Source organism: Triturus cristatus, chromosome 3_2, assembly GCF_964204655.1.
Source record: "Triturus cristatus chromosome 3_2, aTriCri1.1, whole genome shotgun sequence".
Lineage (NCBI taxonomy): Eukaryota > Metazoa > Chordata > Amphibia > Caudata > Salamandridae > Triturus > Triturus cristatus.
In genome coordinates, this window is record NC_140584.1 from 47,578,036 (window position 1) to 47,601,234 (window position 23,199).

The following is a 23,199-nucleotide window of genomic DNA, read 5'->3' on the forward strand; positions in this document are numbered from 1 at the left end:
TTAACCTTTATAACAAGCACTGAAACACAAGCGCGGTCCCGCAAGTTAATTGTGAGAGAGAGGGGGAGCAGGAGGTGAGCCCGCGAGTTGTGTGCGCATGTGTGCTGGGGAGAGCAGTCTGCTCTTTTTTGGAAGCACATACTCGTGCTTGTGACGCGCCCCTGCTCGCTCCCGCAAGGTGGATGCCACCATAAGCACGAGTATGTGCTTCCAAAAAGAGCAGAGCGACGGCTAAAGGTCCTCCTATGCAACGTATGCGCGCTGCGTAGGCGAGACCTAAAAACCCTGAATGCAATTACAGGAAGCTTGGCATGAAACTAGAACTTTACTGAGGAAATTGTCTTTGCTCGGGTTAGTCTAATTCGGTTGACTTGTTTTCGAGAAATTAGTATTACAAAAATGTGTCAATGGGCTAGAAACACATAAAAGTTTGATCTATCTGTACCAATAGTCTCCACACTTGCTTGAGAGTTTCAAATCTACTGGGAAAATGTACACTTTTTAAAATTAATTTGAATCCTAATGATGGCTCTTTGGGTTCTTCACATGGACTTCAGGGTCAGGTTATGCTGACTATGCACCCTCGTGTCCTTTTCTTTCCCCAGGTGCTATGCTTGGTGCAACACAGAGGGTCCTGGAGGCTGCAAGAGAAATTGTTCTGTGAAGTCCAGCCAATCAATAACTTGTTGATTTGTGGATCTGGCATGATATATACAAATCGGCAATGGACAACAGGAACAAAACACTCTTGTACAATGGCTCGTCTTTATTTTGTGGATTTTCCACATATTTGTGAATCCGTGGATTACCAGTGAAGAAATGGTCAAGATACTATAATTTACCCTTGGACGACAACCTACCATGAGTAATTTTCTAGCTTGTTGTCTAATAATTTGCAAATACATTTCTAATACAACAGAATTGGGAGCTAAGGGCCAAATTCAAAGTTTGGCAAGTAGAGTATAGTCCATCAGGGTGCCAGAGGACATTAGTTCCGGCAATCTGATGGACTATCATTCGCCAAATTTAAAAACCACTGCTAGTCAAGCAGTGATCTCTGTAGCTTGATAGGGACTGCCATCACAACATTTCCTGTCAAGTTACAACAAGTTCTATGGAACGCCACAGTCAGTTTTGACACCTATTCACCAAACCTAAATAAAAGTTTTTTTCAAAATGAGAGTTTGCTATTGAAAAACAAATAACTTCTAATCCCGACACACCAAAAACATTTTTTTACCTAAATGTGGGATAAATATTTTTCTATACTCGTCATTTGCTATTACCTGGCAGCGACGGGCAGAAAAAAGGACATTACATCTTCTACGCTAAATAGGATGGGTGGTGTAATGCTCTTCATCCAGCATCTCCTACTCCATTGATCCGTCGAAAGAAGCATTTCATCAACGGCCCAACATGCCTCCACTAACAGAAGGCGAAAAGACTGCCTGACTCTAAATGAAGTGGGCAAACCAAGAGGCTCTGAAGGCAAGGTACTCCATCACTTTTCTGCTGAATTACTCTGCCCCCCAAACTCTAAATCTAGCTCTGGTCCTAAGTTTCAGGGGAAAGGAATACAGTGGGGTCAAAAAAATTGCATTTTCCAATTTAACTTCCTTAGAAATCTTTGTTTTTTGATACAGTGAAAGCCACTTAACAGAATCAGACCCTGCCTGCCATGAAACTAGAAATGCACTCAAAAACATCACTTTGCTACGTTTCCTGTAAAATATTTTGTAGTTCTTTAGAAATGATTAAAAGAACATAGTGTTGAGTAGCTTTTGATATAGTAATATCAAGACTGATCATTCGCTGGTAGTTCTAAATCCTGGGTTTAGCTACATAAATGTTTTAAAAAGAAATTACTAATAATGGAAGAGGGAGCATTTTCTTTTAATTGTCCAAAGCTTTCTGGCTGATTAACCACAATAGGAAATGTTCTATTGTTGGCTCCATATGACATCAAGCCTGAGAGAAAGACAATAGTCTATAATTGGACAATGGCGGCATCACCATGTGGATGACCAAAGAAAACGCCAGGCCTCAAACTTTCAAAAACACAGCATGATTTTTATGGGATTCATAGAAGCTATTGGTCCAGGTTCACAATCCTCCTGACTAGTCCTGAAATTAGAAACACGAGAAAGGTGTTTGCTGAGCCAAGCCTAGGGCTATGCACAGCAGGTTTGGCCAGTTGCCGCTGCAAGCCCTAATAAAGGCGAAGTAAAAAGTGGGAAAAATATAAGGTACCGGTTACATTCCACAAAACTGTAATTCACAATTTGGTATTCCAATAGGACTAAGTCTATTTTTTCCACAAAAATATTTTGATAAGGAAGCCTTCCCCCCTACAAAGTGGGTTTTAGTTGATTGGTGTCCCAAAATGTACGTTTTGCAGAAATAATCACCCATTTGGAAGTTTGTTAAACCAAGTTTCCATTTCTCATCACTTGAATAAATTGAACTAAATTCCCAGATGTTGATGTTTCTTGTCTAGTAAATAATAGTGCAGCACAATAATGCTGCAAACTCCAAGGAATTGGTTAATTCATAGTACAGGCACTCCCTCTTTTGGTGGGAAACTCAGTTCGATGTTGTCATAAAACCTTTCTATTTTCCATAAGAAACAGAGATATCCACCAAAAAGTATTGAACTCACATTTGAGTATTAACTCGTGTTTTATGCAGTCGCAGCCGATGCAGGTAAGATTGGTGGGGAGGTGGAGAGGGAAGTTGACAGATAACAGAATAGGTTTTATTTATTTAAATCATTTTACCTATTCTGTCGACTTACCCCACTTCCCCCCGCCCCACTCCCATGGCCGGACTGGGAACCAAAAATGGCCCTGACAAAGTGCTCTGCCCACCCTCCCCCCGGGGGTTGGGGGTGCCGCCGAGCTCTTTGCCAGGGCCGGTTTTCGGCCGACTTTGTTACAGTGCCGATTTCGCAGCGTAGCTGCAAAAACGGCCGTTACAAAACCGCCCCCCCCCCCCTGTGCGGCCCACCGGGGGATTGCCCGGTGCCTGCTACGGCCAGTCCGGCCCTGCCTGCTCCCACTCCTCCACACCACGCTTACCTGTGCGGGCCGCCACTGAAATTAATATGCTGAAGCAATAAGGAGTTTTCAATGTTGTTTTAAACAAATAAAAGCTGCTCATTTCAGTCAAAGGTCTTGGTGTCACTTCCTGTGATGTTGTCAGCAAGTCAAATATCATGTGATATCACTTTTTCAAACAGAAAGAGTTTGATAACACCACAGTTTGTGGCTCACTGCATAATGTCAAGTAGGATTCTTAGGCATACTTTAGTACTCAATTTTCCCCCACAGATATAAAACTCAGGAGACTGTAGCGTAAAAATCTCAGACTTTATTGATACACTGCACAATCACAACCATTCTCCTATTCATCCGGAATTAGAAAAGGTTCCAACTACAATGTAACATGCACGAAACCCAGGTAGTATAGTCACTCTTATTACATCATCAACAGAAAACCAAGAGACTGACGTCAGTGCTTACAAAGTAGAAAGAGCACACCCAACACGAGGCTGACCAAATCCTTTATCTGTACCCCATCTGATTATTCTGGATTGTGATTCAAACTCAAGCTTTCTGAAAACACTGGTTTTCCTACTGTGGCTGTCGCATCACATTTACTGGTGCTCCAATGTAAGCAGATATTTTTTACAACCAATATGTTCCTCAAAATAACATTTGACATTTTCACAAGAGATAGCCTAAAAATATTTTGTACAGTTGGCTTATGAGACCTTACCGCCCCGAAATATAGTTCGGAAAGTTGATGGCCGCATTGTAAGTCCTTTCAGCTTCTCGAAAGTCTAGAGCTTACGGTGATCTGGTGCTTATGACATTCAGTTTACGGTGATCTGGTGCTTATGACATTCAGTATGATCTCTCATGACCAAAAGCAAAATTGAGTGCCTGAAGCATTTAAACTGAACAGGGTTAGGTCACATAATCAACAGCCATTAAAGACAAGAGGAAGTGTGTGTTCTATTGCTCATAGATGCTAAGGGCCCGACTTACCAGATTGTCACGCAGAGCAGTGCAGCAGCCGCATATGCTGCGCTGCATGAGGAGGAGAGCAGGAGAGCACCATATTTACAGAAATATGGGACTCTGCTCCCCTCACCCTAGCGCCGGCACAGAAATGTACGCCGTGCCACAGATACACCTTTGCACCATAGTGCAAATGTATCTTCATGAGTCTAGCATAGGTTCTGTAGTGGAAGGAAACCCTTCCAGTACAAAATAACATGCTGATACTCATTTTAAACCTTATTCCACCTTGAATGTGTGCTGTACAGTGCAGCACACATGCAAAATCAGAAAAGAAAGGAGAAATGAAAGCATATATCCATAATAGGGCCTGGTTGAAGTGGGTGCTCTTTTCTTTATGCTAAACCTTGGCTATTTTATTTTTAAGTGAATAGTGCTAGGTGTCAGAAACCTTTGGTGGTTGCATGGGAATGCCCACCCACCTTCCATGGTATGCCCCCTTGGCGCCAAACAATGCAAAGCAGCGCTATGCACTGCTTTGCGCTACTTTCAAGTTATTTTCCAGTGTAAAAAAGCTTTTATGCTGGAAAGTAATAGGTGAAAAAAGATTTAGCATTGTTTTGCTTTACTTCTGTGATGCAAACACATCATTAAATCTTAGTAAGTAGACCCTAGTGAGACAAAATATAACTTTGTAGCAACTCATGGACTGCAGACCCAGCTACATTACATCAGGCACAAGACCACATGCCCCATCTCCTGAATCCTCACTAGGGGTGGAATGGTTCTCCCTCGTTAACCTTTTGGCTGCCTACCCCACTTGATTTATAAGCAGCTTGCTCCAGCACACTTTTTTGCTAAGAAATTAAACACATGCATTTTAAAAGCCATTGAAGCCATTGAGCTAAATGAGGAAAAGGTTAACCACACAGTGCTTAATTTGTGACAATAAGTGCCAGGTCTCAAGATATTTCTTAGGAGGCCACTGCAGTTTGCACCACCTGTGGTCTCAGGTAGTGCTGCCAAATACCAGTAGTAATGACAAGTGTTTATCATTACAGTCCTACAAATGTGACAACATGGACTACACTAAGCGCCTTATTTATGAAGGCCTGCGTCACTTTTACGCCCCCGTTGCGTCACTTTTTGTGACACTGCAGCAGCATAAATAATGCACCATATTTACGAAGTGACGCATCTAGGCAGCTGTGTCACTTCGTAAAACCTTGTGCTACATTATACCTGCGTCAGGTATAATGTATGCAGGGTGGGTATTCCCCTGCAAGAAAGGGTCGTAGGAGTGGTGCAGTGGAATCTATAAGATTTCACTGCACCACTTCTAGGACGCCAATGCGTAACAACGCTATGCCTGCCTCATGGCAGGCGTATAGGTGACGCAGGCCCTTTAACACATTGCTGGAGTTGCATCTGTTTTCAGACACACCCCAGCAATGCGCCACATTTGCACCAACAGATACGTCAGTAATACTGACGATATCTATCATTCCTTACGACAGGATGCGTCATATAGTAAATATGACGCATCCATCCTGTCGCAAGGAGGGCGCACTGAGAAGTGTTGCATCGCTGCTTTCACGCCGCGATGCAACACTTTTCAGAAATGAGGCCAAAAGTATCCCAAAGCTGTAAGAACGGCCTGAACACCCTTGCTTTACTATTATTGTAATAGTATATTGAATTGTTGAATATATACGTTTACTACACATGCTTTACATCGCATGCTATTACAATGCGGTCGTTACAATGACTGCGTTGTTACAACGCAAACCATTACATCGCAAGTCATTTTAGCGACTTGCTGTAGGGGGCGCGCTGGACTTAGGAATAGTATAATTTACTATTCCTACTTCAGTTTGTGCAACAGCAGGGAAGGGGTTGGATTGTAAATCCAACACCTTCTGCCCCCTACGGCAAGTCGTTGTAACGACTTGCGATGTAATGGTTTGCGTTGTAACAACGCGGTCGTTGTAACAACTGTGTTGTAATAGCATGCAATGTAAAACATGCAATCCAAAGGCTGTTTCCTGAATTGTTAAAGACTTTGCTCACATGCTTTTTTAAAAAATAGACTAATAGCACCACTATACGTTGGGCTGTCATAAATACGTGCTGTTAGTATGAGATAAGTGCTGATTCGAGCACCAGCAAACACTGGCACAAATTGAGCACTGTGTCCACCACTGTCTCTCAAGGAGTATCCTTTCCCTGTTGATCGCTGGGACTCACCAACAACACTGATCTCTGGAAAGGTCCTCCAGGCATTTTTTTTTAATGTCACCCTCCACCCCTTATGCTGTTCACAACTGCTAGATGGAAAGATCACGTTTGACTGGCTGCAGAATTTAATGTGCTCTGAACTTCAGAAATGGCTCAGATAAGCAGACCGTGGAATGCTTAAATGTCAGGGATAGACCACCCTTTCATGCAGGAATATTTTCTGGCAAAGGCAGTGATTCACTTAAACTGCAGCGTAATCCGCGCTCAAAGCCGGACACTGGGCTGGGATTGTTTTTCATCAATTTCAGGCAATCTCTCGCAAAGCATATTTTTGATGCTTTCGGTATTCATTGGGAGGACACAAACCTGTCTCTTTTCGGTTAACTCTGGGTGAACACATACCTCTGATTTGACCTACTTTTTTTCTTGTTGTCTCTCCCTGAAATGTAGTGTAATAGGACGATGGCAATGTTCATACATGTTGTGTTTAGCTCATCTCTTACCAGGCTGTTACGTGGGCCAGAGAGTTGGGGAAGCACTCGTTACAAAAGTCATGAAGTACTTTATTCTGGATCCTAGGTCAAGAGAAAAGTATGCCTTCCATCTCGCGACACTCCGGTCAGGGACCCCCAGTGCCCACGTACTGAGCTTTCATGTCACTACACGTTACATTCTGGGAGTTGTGCTCTTGGTTATCTTTAGCTGAGGCAATGAAATCAAAGTGCCAGGTTGCATGGTATGTAGAGAAATGCCCACTGCCTGATTATTGTGATCCTGGCACTCTTATAGCCCATGGTGTAACTTGGAGCCGTCTATGAAAAACAACTGCATGGTAGTTAGATACTCATTAGAAGATACATGTGCATGTCTCCCACGAAGCCAAGAGGGGCACGGGGCACTAGCAGGAAAGAACGAAAGATAGGTAAATGAAACAGGAAAAGATAGAAGGAATACTAAATAGAAGGAAGGGTGAAAGGAAGGATAGCTTGATGAATGGGTGGATGAATGAGGGGGTGAAAGGATGAGTGATGGAAAGACTGGTGAAAGGATGGCAGAGTAAACGGATGGATGGGTGACTGGACAGTTGAAAGGATGGAAATGTAAAAGGATGAATGTATGAGTGGGAGAGTAGACGGATGGAATAGGAGACAAGAGAGCTCTTGTAGGAAGGGTAGGGCTCACTTGCTTTGTTTGCTTGGTGCCACCAGAGTGTTATTTCGGAGTGGGAGTTATTTTACTGTTGCTGGTTACTCCCTTGATTATAAATAAGTATAATCTGTAGAAAAGGGTAATACAATACTTGGTGTGAACATATGAAAGTCATATTTTTCTAGCAATGGGACCCTTGCATTTTATTGCAAATCTCCCAAGAGGATCTAGAGTAGGAAAGTGAGTTACCAATTTTCTCTCTTTCCATATCCCTGCAATTCTTCTCATAATGTGAGACAGGGTGGCTCTGTCTGGTGTCAAAGCCTGCCACTTGCATATTGATGTGTGGCCAGTAAAGATCGCCTTATATGGCAAGGTGTTTGGTCACCATCTCTACACATGTCATGTATCACTAAGTTGAAAATATATCATGAAGGTCAAGGATAGAATGGACATGGAGGCTGCCTAGCACTTACATGGTGAAAACCTATATACATGAAAAATTCAGTCAGATTGTGCCAAATTAATGATTTGTTTTTATACACGTTTTCAACTTCATCAACAGCACACATTTGGCTATGTTTAAAAATATATGTAACAGGTGAAAACATCCCAGAAGTAGGGCCCATTACAATTGCGCTGTAATCTCGATTTAATGAGTAATCTGGATTCCGAGATCAAAGTACTTCTGCAAACCTGAAGAATCACCTGATGAAAAAGGTGGAGTACTGGGCAAATTGGGACAAGGATTATTGGAAAGTCCTCATTTCTAAGGGGAATCTCAGAGCTACTTTTGTAATCGGTATTAACGGTGCCCTGCGGAACCAGCATTACCAATGGTATCAGTAAATCCAGTGGGGAGAATTTATTGAGGAAAATACTGCAGACTTCATAATTAGGCCATAAGAGGAGATCTTGAGAAGAAACGCAGGACAGATTGAAAATTGTGTACAAGCACAATGAGTTGTTACTCTCCAAAGAGAAAGGCCTCATGCCAGTTATCAGCTTGTTGTTAGAATAGTAAAAAATATATGACCAGGTAATTTTTTCCTTGAGCCATGCTTTACAAGAGACAGAAAGAACACCCTTGGCCAAAGAATTTATTGTTAGCGTATTACTCCCCAAATCTGCAGCCTCGATATGGGATATTCAGAGTAGTAGAAAATGCTGTGCGCGGCAGAGCTTTTATTCGATGTCAAGCTTGTGCGCATCAAGTGCATTGAAATTAAGTCATTTACTCAAGGACCCTCAGCTCATAAGTGCTTCTCAACACACATAAATGGGATGGAAACACTGGCACCAGATTCAGAAAAAATAATGAGAGCAGAGCCTCATCCTGATGCTGTACCGACCAATCCCATGTGTCACAGTTATCGCAGCCACTGCTGTTTCAACACTGCCCTTACAAAGTTGTCATTAGTTCAAAATCACCACTTCGGTCCACACTCATTATAGCTATCAGCTGGTGTGGCTTACATCATCCCGCATGGACTGGATCAACAGTGCAGGTTGTAAAAGTTGTTTGATTGAGAATGATCCTTAATTGTCAAGATTGACCTGAAAGTTTTCAATGGATCTTAAATCCAGTACACTTGTTTCATAGTTAAAGCTACAGATATACATAGCATGGCATGAAACTGCCACAGCTCCTCCTCTTGTGGCAAAAAGACCCAAACCTAAGTTTTAACTCAAACAAAATGGTGGTGTAATATCAATACTTCTTCTTGGTTTGCAATGCCTGCAAATAACTCCAAGGAAAAATGTTCTGAAAATGGAAACGTCCCCCGTCATACTTTGCTTCTGAGACTCATCCATGGTGACCATTCTTTGATTGGGGAGTACCGCATTGAGTGTTCATATTATAATGATCTAGGATGAAATTGGAATATGCTAGCATCTAGGAGTTCCATCTATTGTTCTTTGCAAAAAATGTAATTTTATTATGTACTAAGTTACACAACTCCTATTGTTTCCTTACAAGCATGTATCTTCTTTACGGATTCTGAACTCACATGACAACTTTGTCAGACATGCATGAAAGCATCTTAGAAAGCAATGGAATGGTAGGACTAGCCATTAGTTTTAGTCCACAAAATGCACTGAACAATATCACAGAGTGGTGTGACGTGTTTCTCCATTGTTGCCCAATATAGTACCATTTTGTACTCCCATTGACGCCCATACATCTTTCTGCAATGATGCAACTGTCTTACAGTTCAATGGAATATTTCGTGATATATGGTGTCTTTAAACGATTGCATGGGAAGGCCCTTAACCATTTGCCAGCCATTAGGCTGTAACTAATCATCTACTGTGCGAAAAGCTCTTTCAATTCCAGAAAATGCAGTAGTCAATAATGATCCTTTGTCATTGGTCATTATTGATCGGCAAAATCTCATCAGCTGTCCACGAGCATTCATTTGAATTATCTATGGATCAGTGATGACACACAAAGTGCAAATAAGTATTCGCTATTGACTTGAAAAGACCATTGAACTGTTCAGTTCATCCTCTACTTACTGATGGAGCATCACATGCAGTTTATGGCATTAGCCAATAATCAGTGATGGAGCATGCACTTTTGTGAACCTTCATCATTGTCTTAGTGGAGCTGTGGGCTATTTCAAGCAAATATTGTAGGTCTGGGAAGTTATAGCATTTTATCTAAGCAGTGGCCATAACTCAGCCATTGCAATTGTTAACGCTCACCTTAACTCAGTGAACAGTTGTTCTGTTTAAAGTATCCATTAATAACATGTACAGATATCCACTATGTTCACAACATTCATTGTAGATTTGTCCAAACCCATTTTCCTCACTCGCTGAGAAACCTTTCCTCTGTCAAAAAGATTCACAACACTTCACTGAGTGTCCTTTTGGAAACTATGACAATTGTTCAGATGTTAAGGAAGTGGTTCAATACATTTTCACAGGCTGCTGATAGGCATACATCGCACATCCATACATTTACCATATATGTGTATGTTGAACTATTAAACAGATACTAAGTAATGCTCGATGTTGACTTTAAAATGCAAAAACATCTACCCAAATTATAAGATACTTCTTTTAAATATTCCTAGTGACATATCGCAGATGTAGTGATAGCAGGCTTCTTCATGAACGGTCAACAAAGATTCAAAATGATACAGCATTTGTCATGACCTCTGGAAAGCTATTCTATTTGTCAATGATACACTCTTGTTCCTTTACAGGTCTTTTCCTAGTCTACACCCTCTCTTTTTTGCTGACTTAACTTTCTGAGTATCAGTGCAGTAACTGTAGTACTAGTATACTGACTTTACTTTGTAAATATTATAACCAGCTTTGACTCTTGAATCTGGCTGTTATTTTAAGTGTCCAGTCCAGCCCAGTTCTATTTGTTAACCACATTATTAAACAACTGTACCCTTCTTCCATTGCCAGATCTTAAATCACGTGAGCAATATACCTTTTTAAATAATATTGATCTCTACAATTGCTCTTCATTTACTTTATATACCGTAATGATCTGCCCCAGGGATCAAAGTAGGAAATGTATGGACGCTCCAACGTTGCTAACATAAAATCAAGTAAACATAGACCAGTTAGCAAATGAGTACTTGATCTTCTCTTTTCAAAGTTGGATTGCGTCTCTTACCCAGACCATCTCTGCAGTTGTAAGTGAACACATCTGGAGTTTTATGCTTGATAGTTAGTATCATACATGTGAGGGTAAATTAGAGGCATCTCATTGGGTTACTCAACAAGAAGGGCCTCATAAAGAAGCAAAATAAGTACTAATCATGTTGACAACTATAAATATGAATTTCATGACAAGTGACCAAGGTTTACAGACCAGCTAAAACTTTTCGATCTTTGCATAAATTCCCAGATCCCTCTAATAATTAGCAGAATTGCCTTGGTATTTCATGACCAAGCACTACCGCTTCTCAAAGAAACATGATAACACATTGGGTCTTTAGAACATTAACCAAGGGTGCTGGAAATCCATCCTAATGATCCATGTTCATTTAAGAATACTTCCAAAGGCTCACTATGAATGTGGAGATACATTTAAGTTCTTCAAATACATTTAGCAATGTTTATCTGTCAACTGAAGATGACTTTTGTAGTCTACTGTGAGAGACTCACACCCAGTTTACGAGGTCACCAAACACTTAAATAAATATTGATTTGAATACAATTTAGAAACATCTGTGGGTTCAGGAACGAGGACAAAGATGCCCATGTCTATACTTTGGCCAATGTTTCCTTTGTGTGGCGTGTACATCAAATAACGGCAACGCATTTAATTTTCAGACCACAATACAATTATACACAGGGCACCAAGTGCTTACAAACCAGATACTCACCACATGTGAAAAGGTGCTGTGCATGTGTGTGTGAGTGTTTGAGAGAGAGAGAGAAAAAGAGAGGGGGAGAGAGAGAGAGAGAGAGAGAGAGAGAGAGAGAGAGAGTGTGTCTAACCTGTTTATCACCCTAACATTAATTTTGTTCACATGTCCAAAAATGTCAGTCTGTGGGATTTCAAGTTTACACATCACTTGGATGTCCCTCAACTGGTCGTCGAATGACGATCTGCCCATTCCAAATAAGCATTTGTCATTGTAATACATTTGACACATTTTTTTGTACATGGCAACCTTAACATGCAGGAACTCTTGAGGGCATTATCTATCTTTCTCATCCAAGTTCACGAAGCCTCCACTTTTTTGCTGAATATACATTTACTTAAACCAATATGATAAATCCAATAAAAATAATCTGAGAGGCTAGGTATTGATGACACCAAATATTGCTTGCTGTAGTTGTTTGTAACTCTGTTCTTGTAAAACTGTTACCAAACAATATAGGAAGAAAAACATTCTAGTTTTGTGCCAAGTGATGCCACTTGGACCCAAGGTGTTAAATGATGGCTGATCACTCTACAGAGGATGTCATGGATGTGCAAGAAAGAACACAGTAGAGTCTATGCATAACAGTAGAGAGATAAGCAGATACACAAATCTGGAACACCAGTCAATGGAGGCTTCGGCGGATGTGCTTGGTAAGTTCAGTACAGTTGAAGAGAGCTAGCTATATAGAAAGATGTTGACAGATAGACTTGTATAATGTTTTCATTGCTGCTGCGCCAACCAGTTTCAGGCTAGTGTAAATTCTATCCACCATATATTTCCTTCATTGTTTTTCCAGTTTTTTCATATTTCTTCTTCAGGTGAACGTGTTCTAGATGGTCCCCGCAGAGTGACTATATTTGTTTTGGTGTCAGTTGGCTGGTGGGTTTCATGGAGACTGATCAATAATTCTACAATGGTTCTTTTTCCCTTCCCACCCCCACCCAGATACAGAGATACACTAAGCCCTACACAAACTGGCACAATGATCACTCTGTCCAATGTGCATGGTAGCAGCCTGTTACCCTTGAAATAGATGTAGCTAAAAGGTCACCACCAGGCTGTGTGCCACTTGTATATTGCATCGCCAACCACTCAAGACATATCTCTCTGTGCTCTACGTGGTGTTGATACCAGACACACCTACTGTAGAACGTGGTAGTGGCAGGTTGAGGGGTGACAGTGAGATGGAGTTAAGGAGGGACAAAAAGGGGAAAATTTCAGAAACGCCCACGGTTATCCCACAAGTTGCAGACCACAATCGTTCAAGCTGAGAAACAGATTTTCCCACAGTTCGTAGAGAGTAAAGTCTGTGCTGTGGTGATGCCAGGATTTGCACCCTGGACGCTGTGCTTTTCTCATCAAAACTTGACAAGGCTGGAGAGGATGAGTGCGCCCAAGACCCAGAGTCCAGCTGAAGCTTCCGATGCAGTGTTACTCATGTCGTGTACCGCTCCAGGACCTGCAAAAGAGAAAATTGCAATTATTTCCACACCAGAACATTGAGAAAAGCAATTGACTCTAGCTTTGTAACAATGTTTGTAAAGTCAATTACAGTAAAGTTTGAAAACCTCTACGCTATTTATGGATTATTGGTAGGACATGGCATTGCAGAGAGACAGTGGACAAGTCTGTAGTACAATGCTCATAAGATTAAGCATCTGGTCACTATTGGGGGAGTATAGCCTTCCTCTGATTAAATGGAAAAATCTAAACTGAACCAGAATTCATAAATCAAGATTTACACCAAAAAATGAATTTAAATAGCATTCTGCACTGTTCCTGCCACCCACAAAAAAAGGATTGGACGATGTGTGTGGCCCATTTGCGGGCAGTACAAAGTATGGAGTCTTAAGTATAGAGTTGTAATAGCAGACAGATGTTTGCCATCATTGTGTTAGCCATAAGTCAATATAATGCAACATCAAACATCCGATTGAACAACAAAATGTTTTCTACCCACAACAAATAAAAGACCCAAGATCTCACAACGGTACTATTCAATATCTTTCTAAAACTTAAATTTTTTGTTAGCTCAAACTTTTATTTTGTGAATATAGGATGAGGCAGACCCCATCTCCAATTTGTTATCAACCTATGAAGTTATGCAATCTTGTGTCTACAGTCTCTTTATTTCTGAGAGAAACGTAGTTTTATACATATCAAACTACATTATAATCTTTAAAATCTGGGAGGGAATACCTATATTAAATCAGAATGCTAGACCGTGCCAGCACAATATCGCTTTACCATCGCTACATGCACCTTGTCAGAACCATTTTGGGAATGACAGATATTAGAGCTCTTACCTAGTGACGTCATCACCATTCTGAGGATACAACAGTATTCATTTGCATATTTCTACCTCAGAAGTAATAGGACACATTACTGTATGCCCATTGTCTATACGTATCTGAAAGCAATAATTGTTCTGGACTCCAATATGCACTCCCTACCACAAGAGTTAGTGAGAAATCAGACCCGGTATTTTGAGCTTGCTTAAATTATTCAGTGTTGTTCATACCATTACATAACAGTGTGCTGTATATATTATGTCTACTGTGCTCCCTCTCGCCAAGACCGCCGACTACTGATTGGGACATCGTCGACCCCCATGAAAGGGAGAGGGGTGCAACTAGCCCCCGTAGCAGCAACCATGACCCCCTTATCATCACCAATGAAAGGGGCAGGAAGTGTTGAGAGAAGGTGTGGGAATTGACCCGCTACTAAACTGCACTGCAATGCAACCAGTTTGGGAGCGAGGAGCTATGAGCGGCAAGGGCCCTGGAAGGCCCGGAGGTAGAAGCGAAGGGGAAGAGGCAGTAGGAGCACTACACTGCGGTGTCACTCGTTGTGTGGAAGCGGCCGATGTTAGACAGATGTGGCTTACGCTTGTTGTTATGTCCGCGCCGTCACTGCCCTCACTGTGCCTCACAAGCTATCTGCTTTCCCTGGCTGTTTTTCCTGCCTTGCTGCCACACACACCCCCTGCCCACCTACCTAGCCATCTGCCTGCCGGACTCAGTGCACCACAGCCCGCACTGTCCTCATTTTCAGGTCTAGCTCAGTTCAGCATTCGCCAGCAGGCATTCATTCAAGGCACCATCAGTGAACAGAGTTTCAGTGTGGCACAGTGCAGTACAGCTCGATTGAGGCTTCCTCTGTGTCTAGGTGTGGCCCTGAAGAATTTCTAGTCACCGTTATTCCGCTGTTCGGTCCCCTTCTCTTGGCTATCACACACCCAGTCGAGTGGGTGGTAGGGGCTCTCAGCAGCCTCAGCAGGTTATTAGTCTAAAGTCTAAAGCCCTAAACCCTAAGCAATCAGAGTATATACATCATTAATAATCTGCATCACTCAATCACCATGACAGCACGCAAGAGGACACAATGCATCATGGAGACACCACATAGTAGATGGAAAAGGCCAGCAAGTTCACCAAAGCTGGCTGCATTGTCAATGTACAACTACTGGATACTTGATTTTAGATACAGATATGTGCAAAAACCTGGACAAAAATATCAAAGGGGACGGTTTGGGACACCTCTATACCAGAGAACCCTTAAAACACCCCAAGTAATTTTTGAGGCTCATTGGGTCAAGGGACAAAAATGCCTACTCCACAGCAAAGAATGTCAGCAAGCACACACCATGTTTGGCAGACTACATCAGCTCGGGCAGCCAAACCCATCGGAACTGGGATTCTGTAGGGGGCCGATAGGCTCCCTCAAACTCAGTTTTCAAACCAACTCCATCAGCCCACAGCAAAGTAACCATGGAAAAGGAGGAAAGTGCAGTCAAGTACAAAACAAACAGAAATGGACAATGGTAGTAGCCCCCCCCTGGGTACAAAGGGTGTGTAGGGGGCCCTTCATTAGATCAGCAATCAAGCTGACGGAATTCGAGAAGTGTGAGCATGAAGATGTTGGCTCCACCATACTCTCTCATCTCCTGGGGTCAGGGGTCGTAAGCGATAACTCTCACAAAAAAACTATTTCTTCCACTGTCGCAAGGGATAACTGCTGACATGCTCTGTTGTCAACTCCATGGTTCAATCACTCAAATTTCACTCCAAGAAACTAGAAGTTCGAGTGGACCTTTTAAACACCCTGGCAGAGTTTGTGTCTGGGATAGATAACAAGTTTAATATTCTTAAGAACCTCATTGTGTGAGTGCAATGGACATCTATGGCGGGAGACCTACTGCCGCCTTCAGCACTAGGAAAATGCACCTGCTCACCAATTCTCAATAAATTCTCAACACTGCAAAAACATTTCTTACATCTGTTGTCATTGACCTAACGTATCATGCAATACATCCAGCAATGCCATCAGTGGGCAGAAGTACCAATGGAAGCAAGTCTGTGGAAGATCCTTCTAAATCAGCGCCTAATGGATCCTCCTCTCCACGTTGCATTGTAAGCCCCTATTGCAGACTGTCATGGTGAGGTCTCAAATCATGCTTCCATCGGCCTCAATGTCTTCAATAACTTCAAAGGGATCCCAGAAAAACAGAAACCCCCCTCCTACCACTGCATTCAACATGGAGCCTGCGTAGGAATCAGTGTGTAGTGGAGATACATGCGGAACCCGATACAAGGACCACGGTCACAAAGAGCAACCACACTGTTGCAGCAATCCCGGAAAAAGAAACCCTAAATACGGATGAAGTGGCAAATGTTGAGTCCATGCCTCGATTCGGTCCACCAAGAGAAACTCCCCAATACTCCACTGCTCAATGGAAACCCCCTGAAAAAGCAAGAGTGTGAAAGACTGCATAAAGCCAGGAACAAATAGACAATCAGGCGGCCAACAGCCTCTGATCACAAATCCATCAACAAAAGAAATAAAGCATACCAAATCTTTGAGAAAATGTGCTGCATCACTAAAGGTGCACTTTAGGCTCCAGCTTTAATATCTGAAAATCTCACCCATAGTCAAATTCCCTCATCAACCAATAAAATAGCATTGATGGAGTAGATTCAGGCACAGGCTTCCACCAACAGGGTTCGTCCACAAACCAAAGTCATCTTGAATTCTAAAATCCCTAACCCCCTTACCATGCACCAAAAGTTTGATACAACTTCCACCAACGTTAACACCATGACAGGGAAGGATAATGCTACATCTCCTGCCTTCAAAGATAGCTCTAAATTCGAAGGCAATCAAGTTGCCCTCGCACTAAATGAGGAGCTTGCTGCCACAAACTCTAATCTCAGACTAATCTCAGAACTGAAGCGGATCACGTAAACTACATGGGGCTTTCCCAAATTACAGTGGAAAATTATCATTTTAAGCACCATGATGTCATTCGACTTACAACTAACCAACAATTGGGCAGTCGTCTCAAATGTTCATGCAGTGTATCCCCTCTTCCTTGCGAGAATTGCCCTGGTGTGAATGCACAACCATTAACCACCAATGCAATTAATAAGATGTCACAGGGCACTGCAGCAATCAAATGCGCAAGCCACTTTTCCCAATCCGGCAATATGATCCTCATCTACCCTGAATATGCATCACGGGGCGCTCAAGATATTTTGAACAGGGGAAATATCTTAAAACTATTGGGAAACCATGCACCCCTGGCTCATCTCACTAGTGCGGATATACTATCAATAACTTTACTTACCCCAAGAGGCAACCAAATGAAGGAACCAACTGTAATAACACTATCCGCGTCTGAACAAGCAACTCAAATGTGGCAATGAAAAGGACCACTTTAAGAGTGGGAAATCAAGCTGACAAGATACAGGATTAAAACATACCCCACACAGTTCTGTGAGCCTGTCATGACTGCAAATCACAACAGAGGACGGTTCAATCAAATCTTCTCCATCTTGAGAAATGCAACAGGTGGTTGCAGTCAGCCTAATGTAACAACAACCAGGCTGGAAAGCAAGTCAGGGAAGCAATACAAACAGTACCAAGCTCACAACACCAAATCTGATTTGTCTTGGCTGCCAACTGCCTTAATTAAAAATGCAGGAAAATTACCTGACACCTTACACTCGCTCAGTACCCCCGATTCACATGTTGGTTTAGGAATATGCTTCTGTAATCCAAGAGGTATAAGAAGTCTAGTCAATGACATAGAAGTGGTCAGGTATTGCCAAATACAGTAAACTTGGAGCATAACCTCAATACTCCTGATTAGGGATGTAGAGTTCTGCTCAGTGGCAATCAAAGCAAATAATACAGGAAGACCAAAAGGTGCACTTGACATTTATATTGCTATTGACCTGAGCATCAGCACAGAAGAAATCACCCTTCATGAGCCTCTCGATGTCAGTCTTAGCTGATATTCACAAAAAAGAGATGGGAGAAAAGTAGTCTCCAAACTCTGATAATTCTAAGATTATTCGCGTGATGAAGATGTCGCTCCAGAGGCCAGGACCAGGGACTTGTCATGGTCCATGAATGATGAACTCTTTAACATGCTACGTATTGGAGAACGTAACTCTTGGAAGCGTTATTGACAATCGATTGTAGCTGGAGAGCCTGCCTACTGTATTGACCAACATCTTCATCACACAAATAATCTTAGAGTTATCTGAGTTTGGAGACTACTTTTCAACCATCTCTTTTTTGTGAATATCAGTTAAGACTGTGTGTAAATCAAGGGGAGGGAGAAAGAAGGAGTTGCGACCCACTCAGCTTCTTTAACAAGTATCTAAATATCAAGTTGAGAGTGGATCACTGGTCCTGAAAGAACCAAAGTTAGCATCAACAGTTCATGAACTGTTAAGAAACCCTCAATCACGTTTATCGCAAGATGGTATTGTAGCGGTATGTTCGGTTATCCGCTGGTGCTTAACAACGTGACAGCATCATCATTGGGTTACTGTGTGCTTCCTCCACCCGGAGGTTCTTGCCTCTGGTTTTTTCAGTAGTGATCGTAGAAGTGAGAATATACAGGCGTGTGTGGTGAAGAAATCCCAGTGAGTGTAGGTTAAAATACTCGTAAAACCAGTCAATAGTTTTAATAAAACTGGGTTTGAGTTGATTAAAAATGATTTACGTGCAAAATCAGACGCTTTAGGGTCTGGTGCACTAAGTGAGAATGTTCAAAAAAGTGGTTGACATGTTTCAGCCCTATCTTGTGCCTCTAAGGGTCAGGTGGGCTTTCATCAGGACCTAGTGTTATTATGGAGGAATCTAAATTTCATAGGACTCCTTGAGGAGGGTGGAGTGAATCGTCCAACCAACGTGTTCAATTTGAACCTTGTTTACTCTAGTAGAGGATACCTTCAGGGACAGGAGGCTAGACCCCGCTCTTGCGCTAGGGAGTTGTCGACTGGTTCTGCCACTGCCTCTCTTTCCCCGGTATTCAACTCGAACCCAGTTTTAATAAACTATTGACTGGTTTTACGAGTATTTTAACCTACACTCACTGGGATTTCTTCACCACACACGGCTGTATATTCTCACTTCTACGATCACTACTGAAAAAACCAGAGGCAAGAACCTCCGGGTGGAGGAAGCACACAGTAACCCAATGATGATGCTGTCACGTTGTTAAGCACCAGCGGATAACCGAACATACCGCTACAATACCATCTTGCGATAAACGTGATTGAGGGTTTCTTAACAGTTCATGAACTGTTGATGCTAACTTTGGTTCTTTCAGGACCAGTGATCCACTCTCAACTTGATATTTAGATATCAGTTAAGACTGACATCGAGAGGCTCACAAAACAACTGCTTTCTTTTTGCATCAGATGCCTTGTAATACATTTGGCACAACTTTGAAATTGTACTTTGAAGCCTTGAAAATGTCACTTCAGTGACGAAACACGTGTCAGCTGTTGTTTATCAACAAACATTGCTACATCAATTGGACTCGGAAATTTTCATCACCACCTTGTATAGTCCTTGTACCCTCTTTTTTTCCATAAAAACTGAGATTAATCAGATATATGTTCAGTGGAATCATTAAAACTGTTGAGAAAATGAATAATTGTTCCTGGAATATGTAAATTTGTGAAAAGTGAAAAATTGTGTTTGGCAACTACTAAATACATATGATTAAATATAATCAACATGTTTGAGTGCCCGGGTATACTATTGGAAAGCTATTGTAACACAAGGGCCTTGTCCATTGTGCACTCACACCTAAGGTAGTAGGGTGTGGTATTATCCTGAATGGTACCTTTACTTCAAAAGGGACAATTTATTTATACCTTTTAAACACAGTTTGCCCATAAAACTGGTTTGACTTATGAGGTGCGACCTTTTGTCTCCACTACTACCCCATTTCCTTTTTAATATTTACTTGGCAGATCATTCTGCAGCTCATGGTAATGTGAATGCACATGCTGCTAAACTGGAAGATTAACCAACTTGCTGCCTACTTAATGCAGTCAATGCCCTTTTAGTATCCAAAACTGCAGTGGGGTTGCAGCAGCTTCATTCCTATACAAACCAAAATGGCCTTACCCTCAACCTAGAAAAAACAAAGATAATAATCATTGGCGGAAAAAAAGAAACCAGGCCGATGGCAATTAAATGGCCTTTCTGTCAGTATTTTGCATACACATGGGCAACTGATTGCTCAGAGATTCTTATGGGAATCCATCCAGTTTCCTGTTATATCAGGATGTCAGTTGTAACCTCTACTTACTTTTTACTCTTAAAGGGGTATTCAAAGATATTGGAGTAGACGCCTCACTCACCAATCATGACATTCTTCATCATCGGCGCCTATTCACACCCTGATACGGTGGTACTATCAGGGCGTACTCAACCGCGGATGGAAATGGGAGTTCTTAGATAAAGTAAACTGGATAAGCAGGGGCCCAGAAAAGTGATGTATTAAAAATACCTCAAGGTTTACCCTAAAGTTTTACTTTATTAGGAGGATACCTGGGGTATAGATAAAACGTACAGTTCGTGGGTTTTCTTGAATACAATTATTCAATTATCCCCTCATCTTGATACTAACATGATTTGGCCATCGGTTTGAACCCAACTGGGTCTGGGGCCTTCGTCAGGGCTGTCTAGTCAGTGTCCCTGCCCTTTCTTGCGCACACACACACCATTCACACTCATGAGGCCTAATGCTATCACCTGTTTTGGTTCTTTGTTCCAAGAGGATTTTCTGTAAAACAAAAAATATAAAAAGTAATAATGAAAGGAGAGGAGACTGAGCTTCAGTCATCCATCCTGACTTGTTACATATGTCTCAATGTATTACTAATAGTGGACCATATTTGTAGGATAGATAGCCTTAGAATTACTCTATATTACCTTCCTTATTGGAATCTGTATTGTGATTTTTTGAAGCTTATGTGCTCCCCGTGGAGCCTGAAGTTTTTTTTGACATGTTTACATATCCAAAAACAGGTTCAGGGGTTGATATTTTTATATTGTGAACTAATGTCTAGGTCCAGATTTTTTAGTGATATGAGTGTGGAGTGGACGGTCTACCTAGTGCGGTCACTCAGTGCCACCTGCATATTGTGTCACTCACACAGGTCCTGTGTATGTGTACCCTCTAGCAGTAGCGGTCCTTGGAGGGAGTTCCGTGGCGGGGTGAGGCGGGGCGTGGCGGGGGAGGGACAGGGTGGGGGAATGTAAACACCGGAATATGGATGAACGGAGGTAAGTACACATTTAAATAAATAAAACGAATTCCTTTGCGCGCGCTGCATCGCAAAATGCGATGCAGCGCGCACAACGAATTTCGTTTTATTTATTTAAATGTGTACTTACCTCCGTTCATCCATATTCCGGTGTTTACATTCCCCCACCCTGTCCCTCCCCCGCCCCGCCTTACCACCCCACGGAACTCCCTCCACGGACCGCTACTGCCCTCTAGTGTGTCTCCTCGAGGTTCATATGGGATGGTGCCGTCTTGTAATCACCAGTCAATCAGTTGCCTGTGCGTATGCAAATTTCGATAGTGGGAGAGTGCAACTGATTCCATTATCTCTCGTTCTCCGTTAGTAATCGCAACTTTCTGTCAGTATGACTGTGGAATACAAGTACCTGGGCATGAACATGGATAATTGCGGAGACTTTCAAATCCTTAAGGAGATCCTGAAATCGAAATCTGCCATTTTGCTATATGCATGCCTCAAACTCTCCACAGAGCTTCAAGGCCCCTAACTTGAGCCCTTAATGAATGTGACCCATGCTAAGATACTGACCACTGTAGCTTATGGCTCAGACGTCATGTATGGAAAGGGCTATCTCCTGCTGGACAAACTATTAGTGAGCAACTATAAAAAAGGTGGTCCACCTACTGAAACACGCCTCCCCTGCTCAAATCCGGCTAGAATATGGCTTGCATAGTGAAAACCTGGAAAGACAAGCCGCCTTCCTGAGAATGTTTTAAGCTACGCACAGCTGGCCCTGACTCATTGGAAAACCAACTTTGGAGACAGATATCTAAAACAGCTAGCCGCTCTGCCGCCCAGGCCCATTTGGAACAATCAGTCCAGAATCAGGCAGCCGCATTGTGGGCAACCTCTACTTCTGTTGCCAACTTTAAAATGATCATCACATTGGCGCACCAGATATCATGGTTAGCTGACAAACAGCAACTGGCCTCATGCCCGCACACCTGGTTGGTTCTAAATAACTATGCCAAACGAGGACCACACCAGGTCACACAAATCTGCCTGTCACCACACATCAAACAACAACTCATCTGATACAGGCTCTGAGGCCTACCGACGCTGGACTGTACACCGGCACAAAAAAAGAGAATACCCAAATGACTTAGGCAGGCTTTGTCAATCCAGCAAGGAAACCCTTGCGCACATCCTTTGTATTCGTCTTGCCCCATTGAAAGAAAGACAGGCTTTCTTAAGACCACAGTTCCTGTACCTGTTTTTTTTGTTAGAGTTTTATATAGCGCGAACTAGATCGAGGAATCGGGCATCATAGCGCTTTACATGAGCACCAGTTTCGTTACAGATAAACACATTCATTTTTTTTAGTTAGGTCCAGGGAGATTAAGTGATTTGTCTAGAATCCCAGGATGCTGAGCATCGTTGCCGAGACTCGAACCCGCTTCCCCAGTTCCGAGGTCGACCGCTCTAGCCCTAAGGCTACATCCTCTTCTGCAGACCCGCCGTAATCGCCTGCCTCTCTGCTGAATACCTCATCCTGGCAGGGAGATTCGTTAAATTCATACAGGTGTTTGTGAGGTCATTGAATAGCACCACTCATAATGACTTATACGGCTACTAGGCACTCTAGTTCCTAGTAAAAGTACAAATTAGTAGCCAAAACAGTGACTCATTTATTGCAAGCACTTCGAGGAGAGGGCAACACCCTTTTGGTGAGGTTATTCTAACATGCTCAATTCACACTGCAACCACCTAGACAGCACTTGATTTACCTTATGTATTTTCGGTGGTGCCAATTGAACGTGTTATGAATTATGC

At 42.3% G+C, this 23,199-nt stretch overlaps 1 protein-coding gene across 1 annotated transcript in view; it reads right to left on the reverse strand.

The window, feature by feature from the left end:
• Nucleotides 1-6,009: 6,009 nt before the first annotated feature.
• Nucleotides 6,010-23,199, reverse strand: part of LOC146856783 (opioid-binding protein/cell adhesion molecule-like) — a 1,126,851-nt gene continuing 1,109,661 nt past the window's right edge. The window contains exon 7 of the mRNA XM_085647228.1: nucleotides 6,010-13,268. Within this exon, the coding sequence (XP_085503354.1) occupies nucleotides 13,168-13,268 (101 nt within the window). The 3' untranslated portion in view covers nucleotides 6,010-13,167. The remainder of the gene's footprint in view (nucleotides 13,269-23,199) is intronic.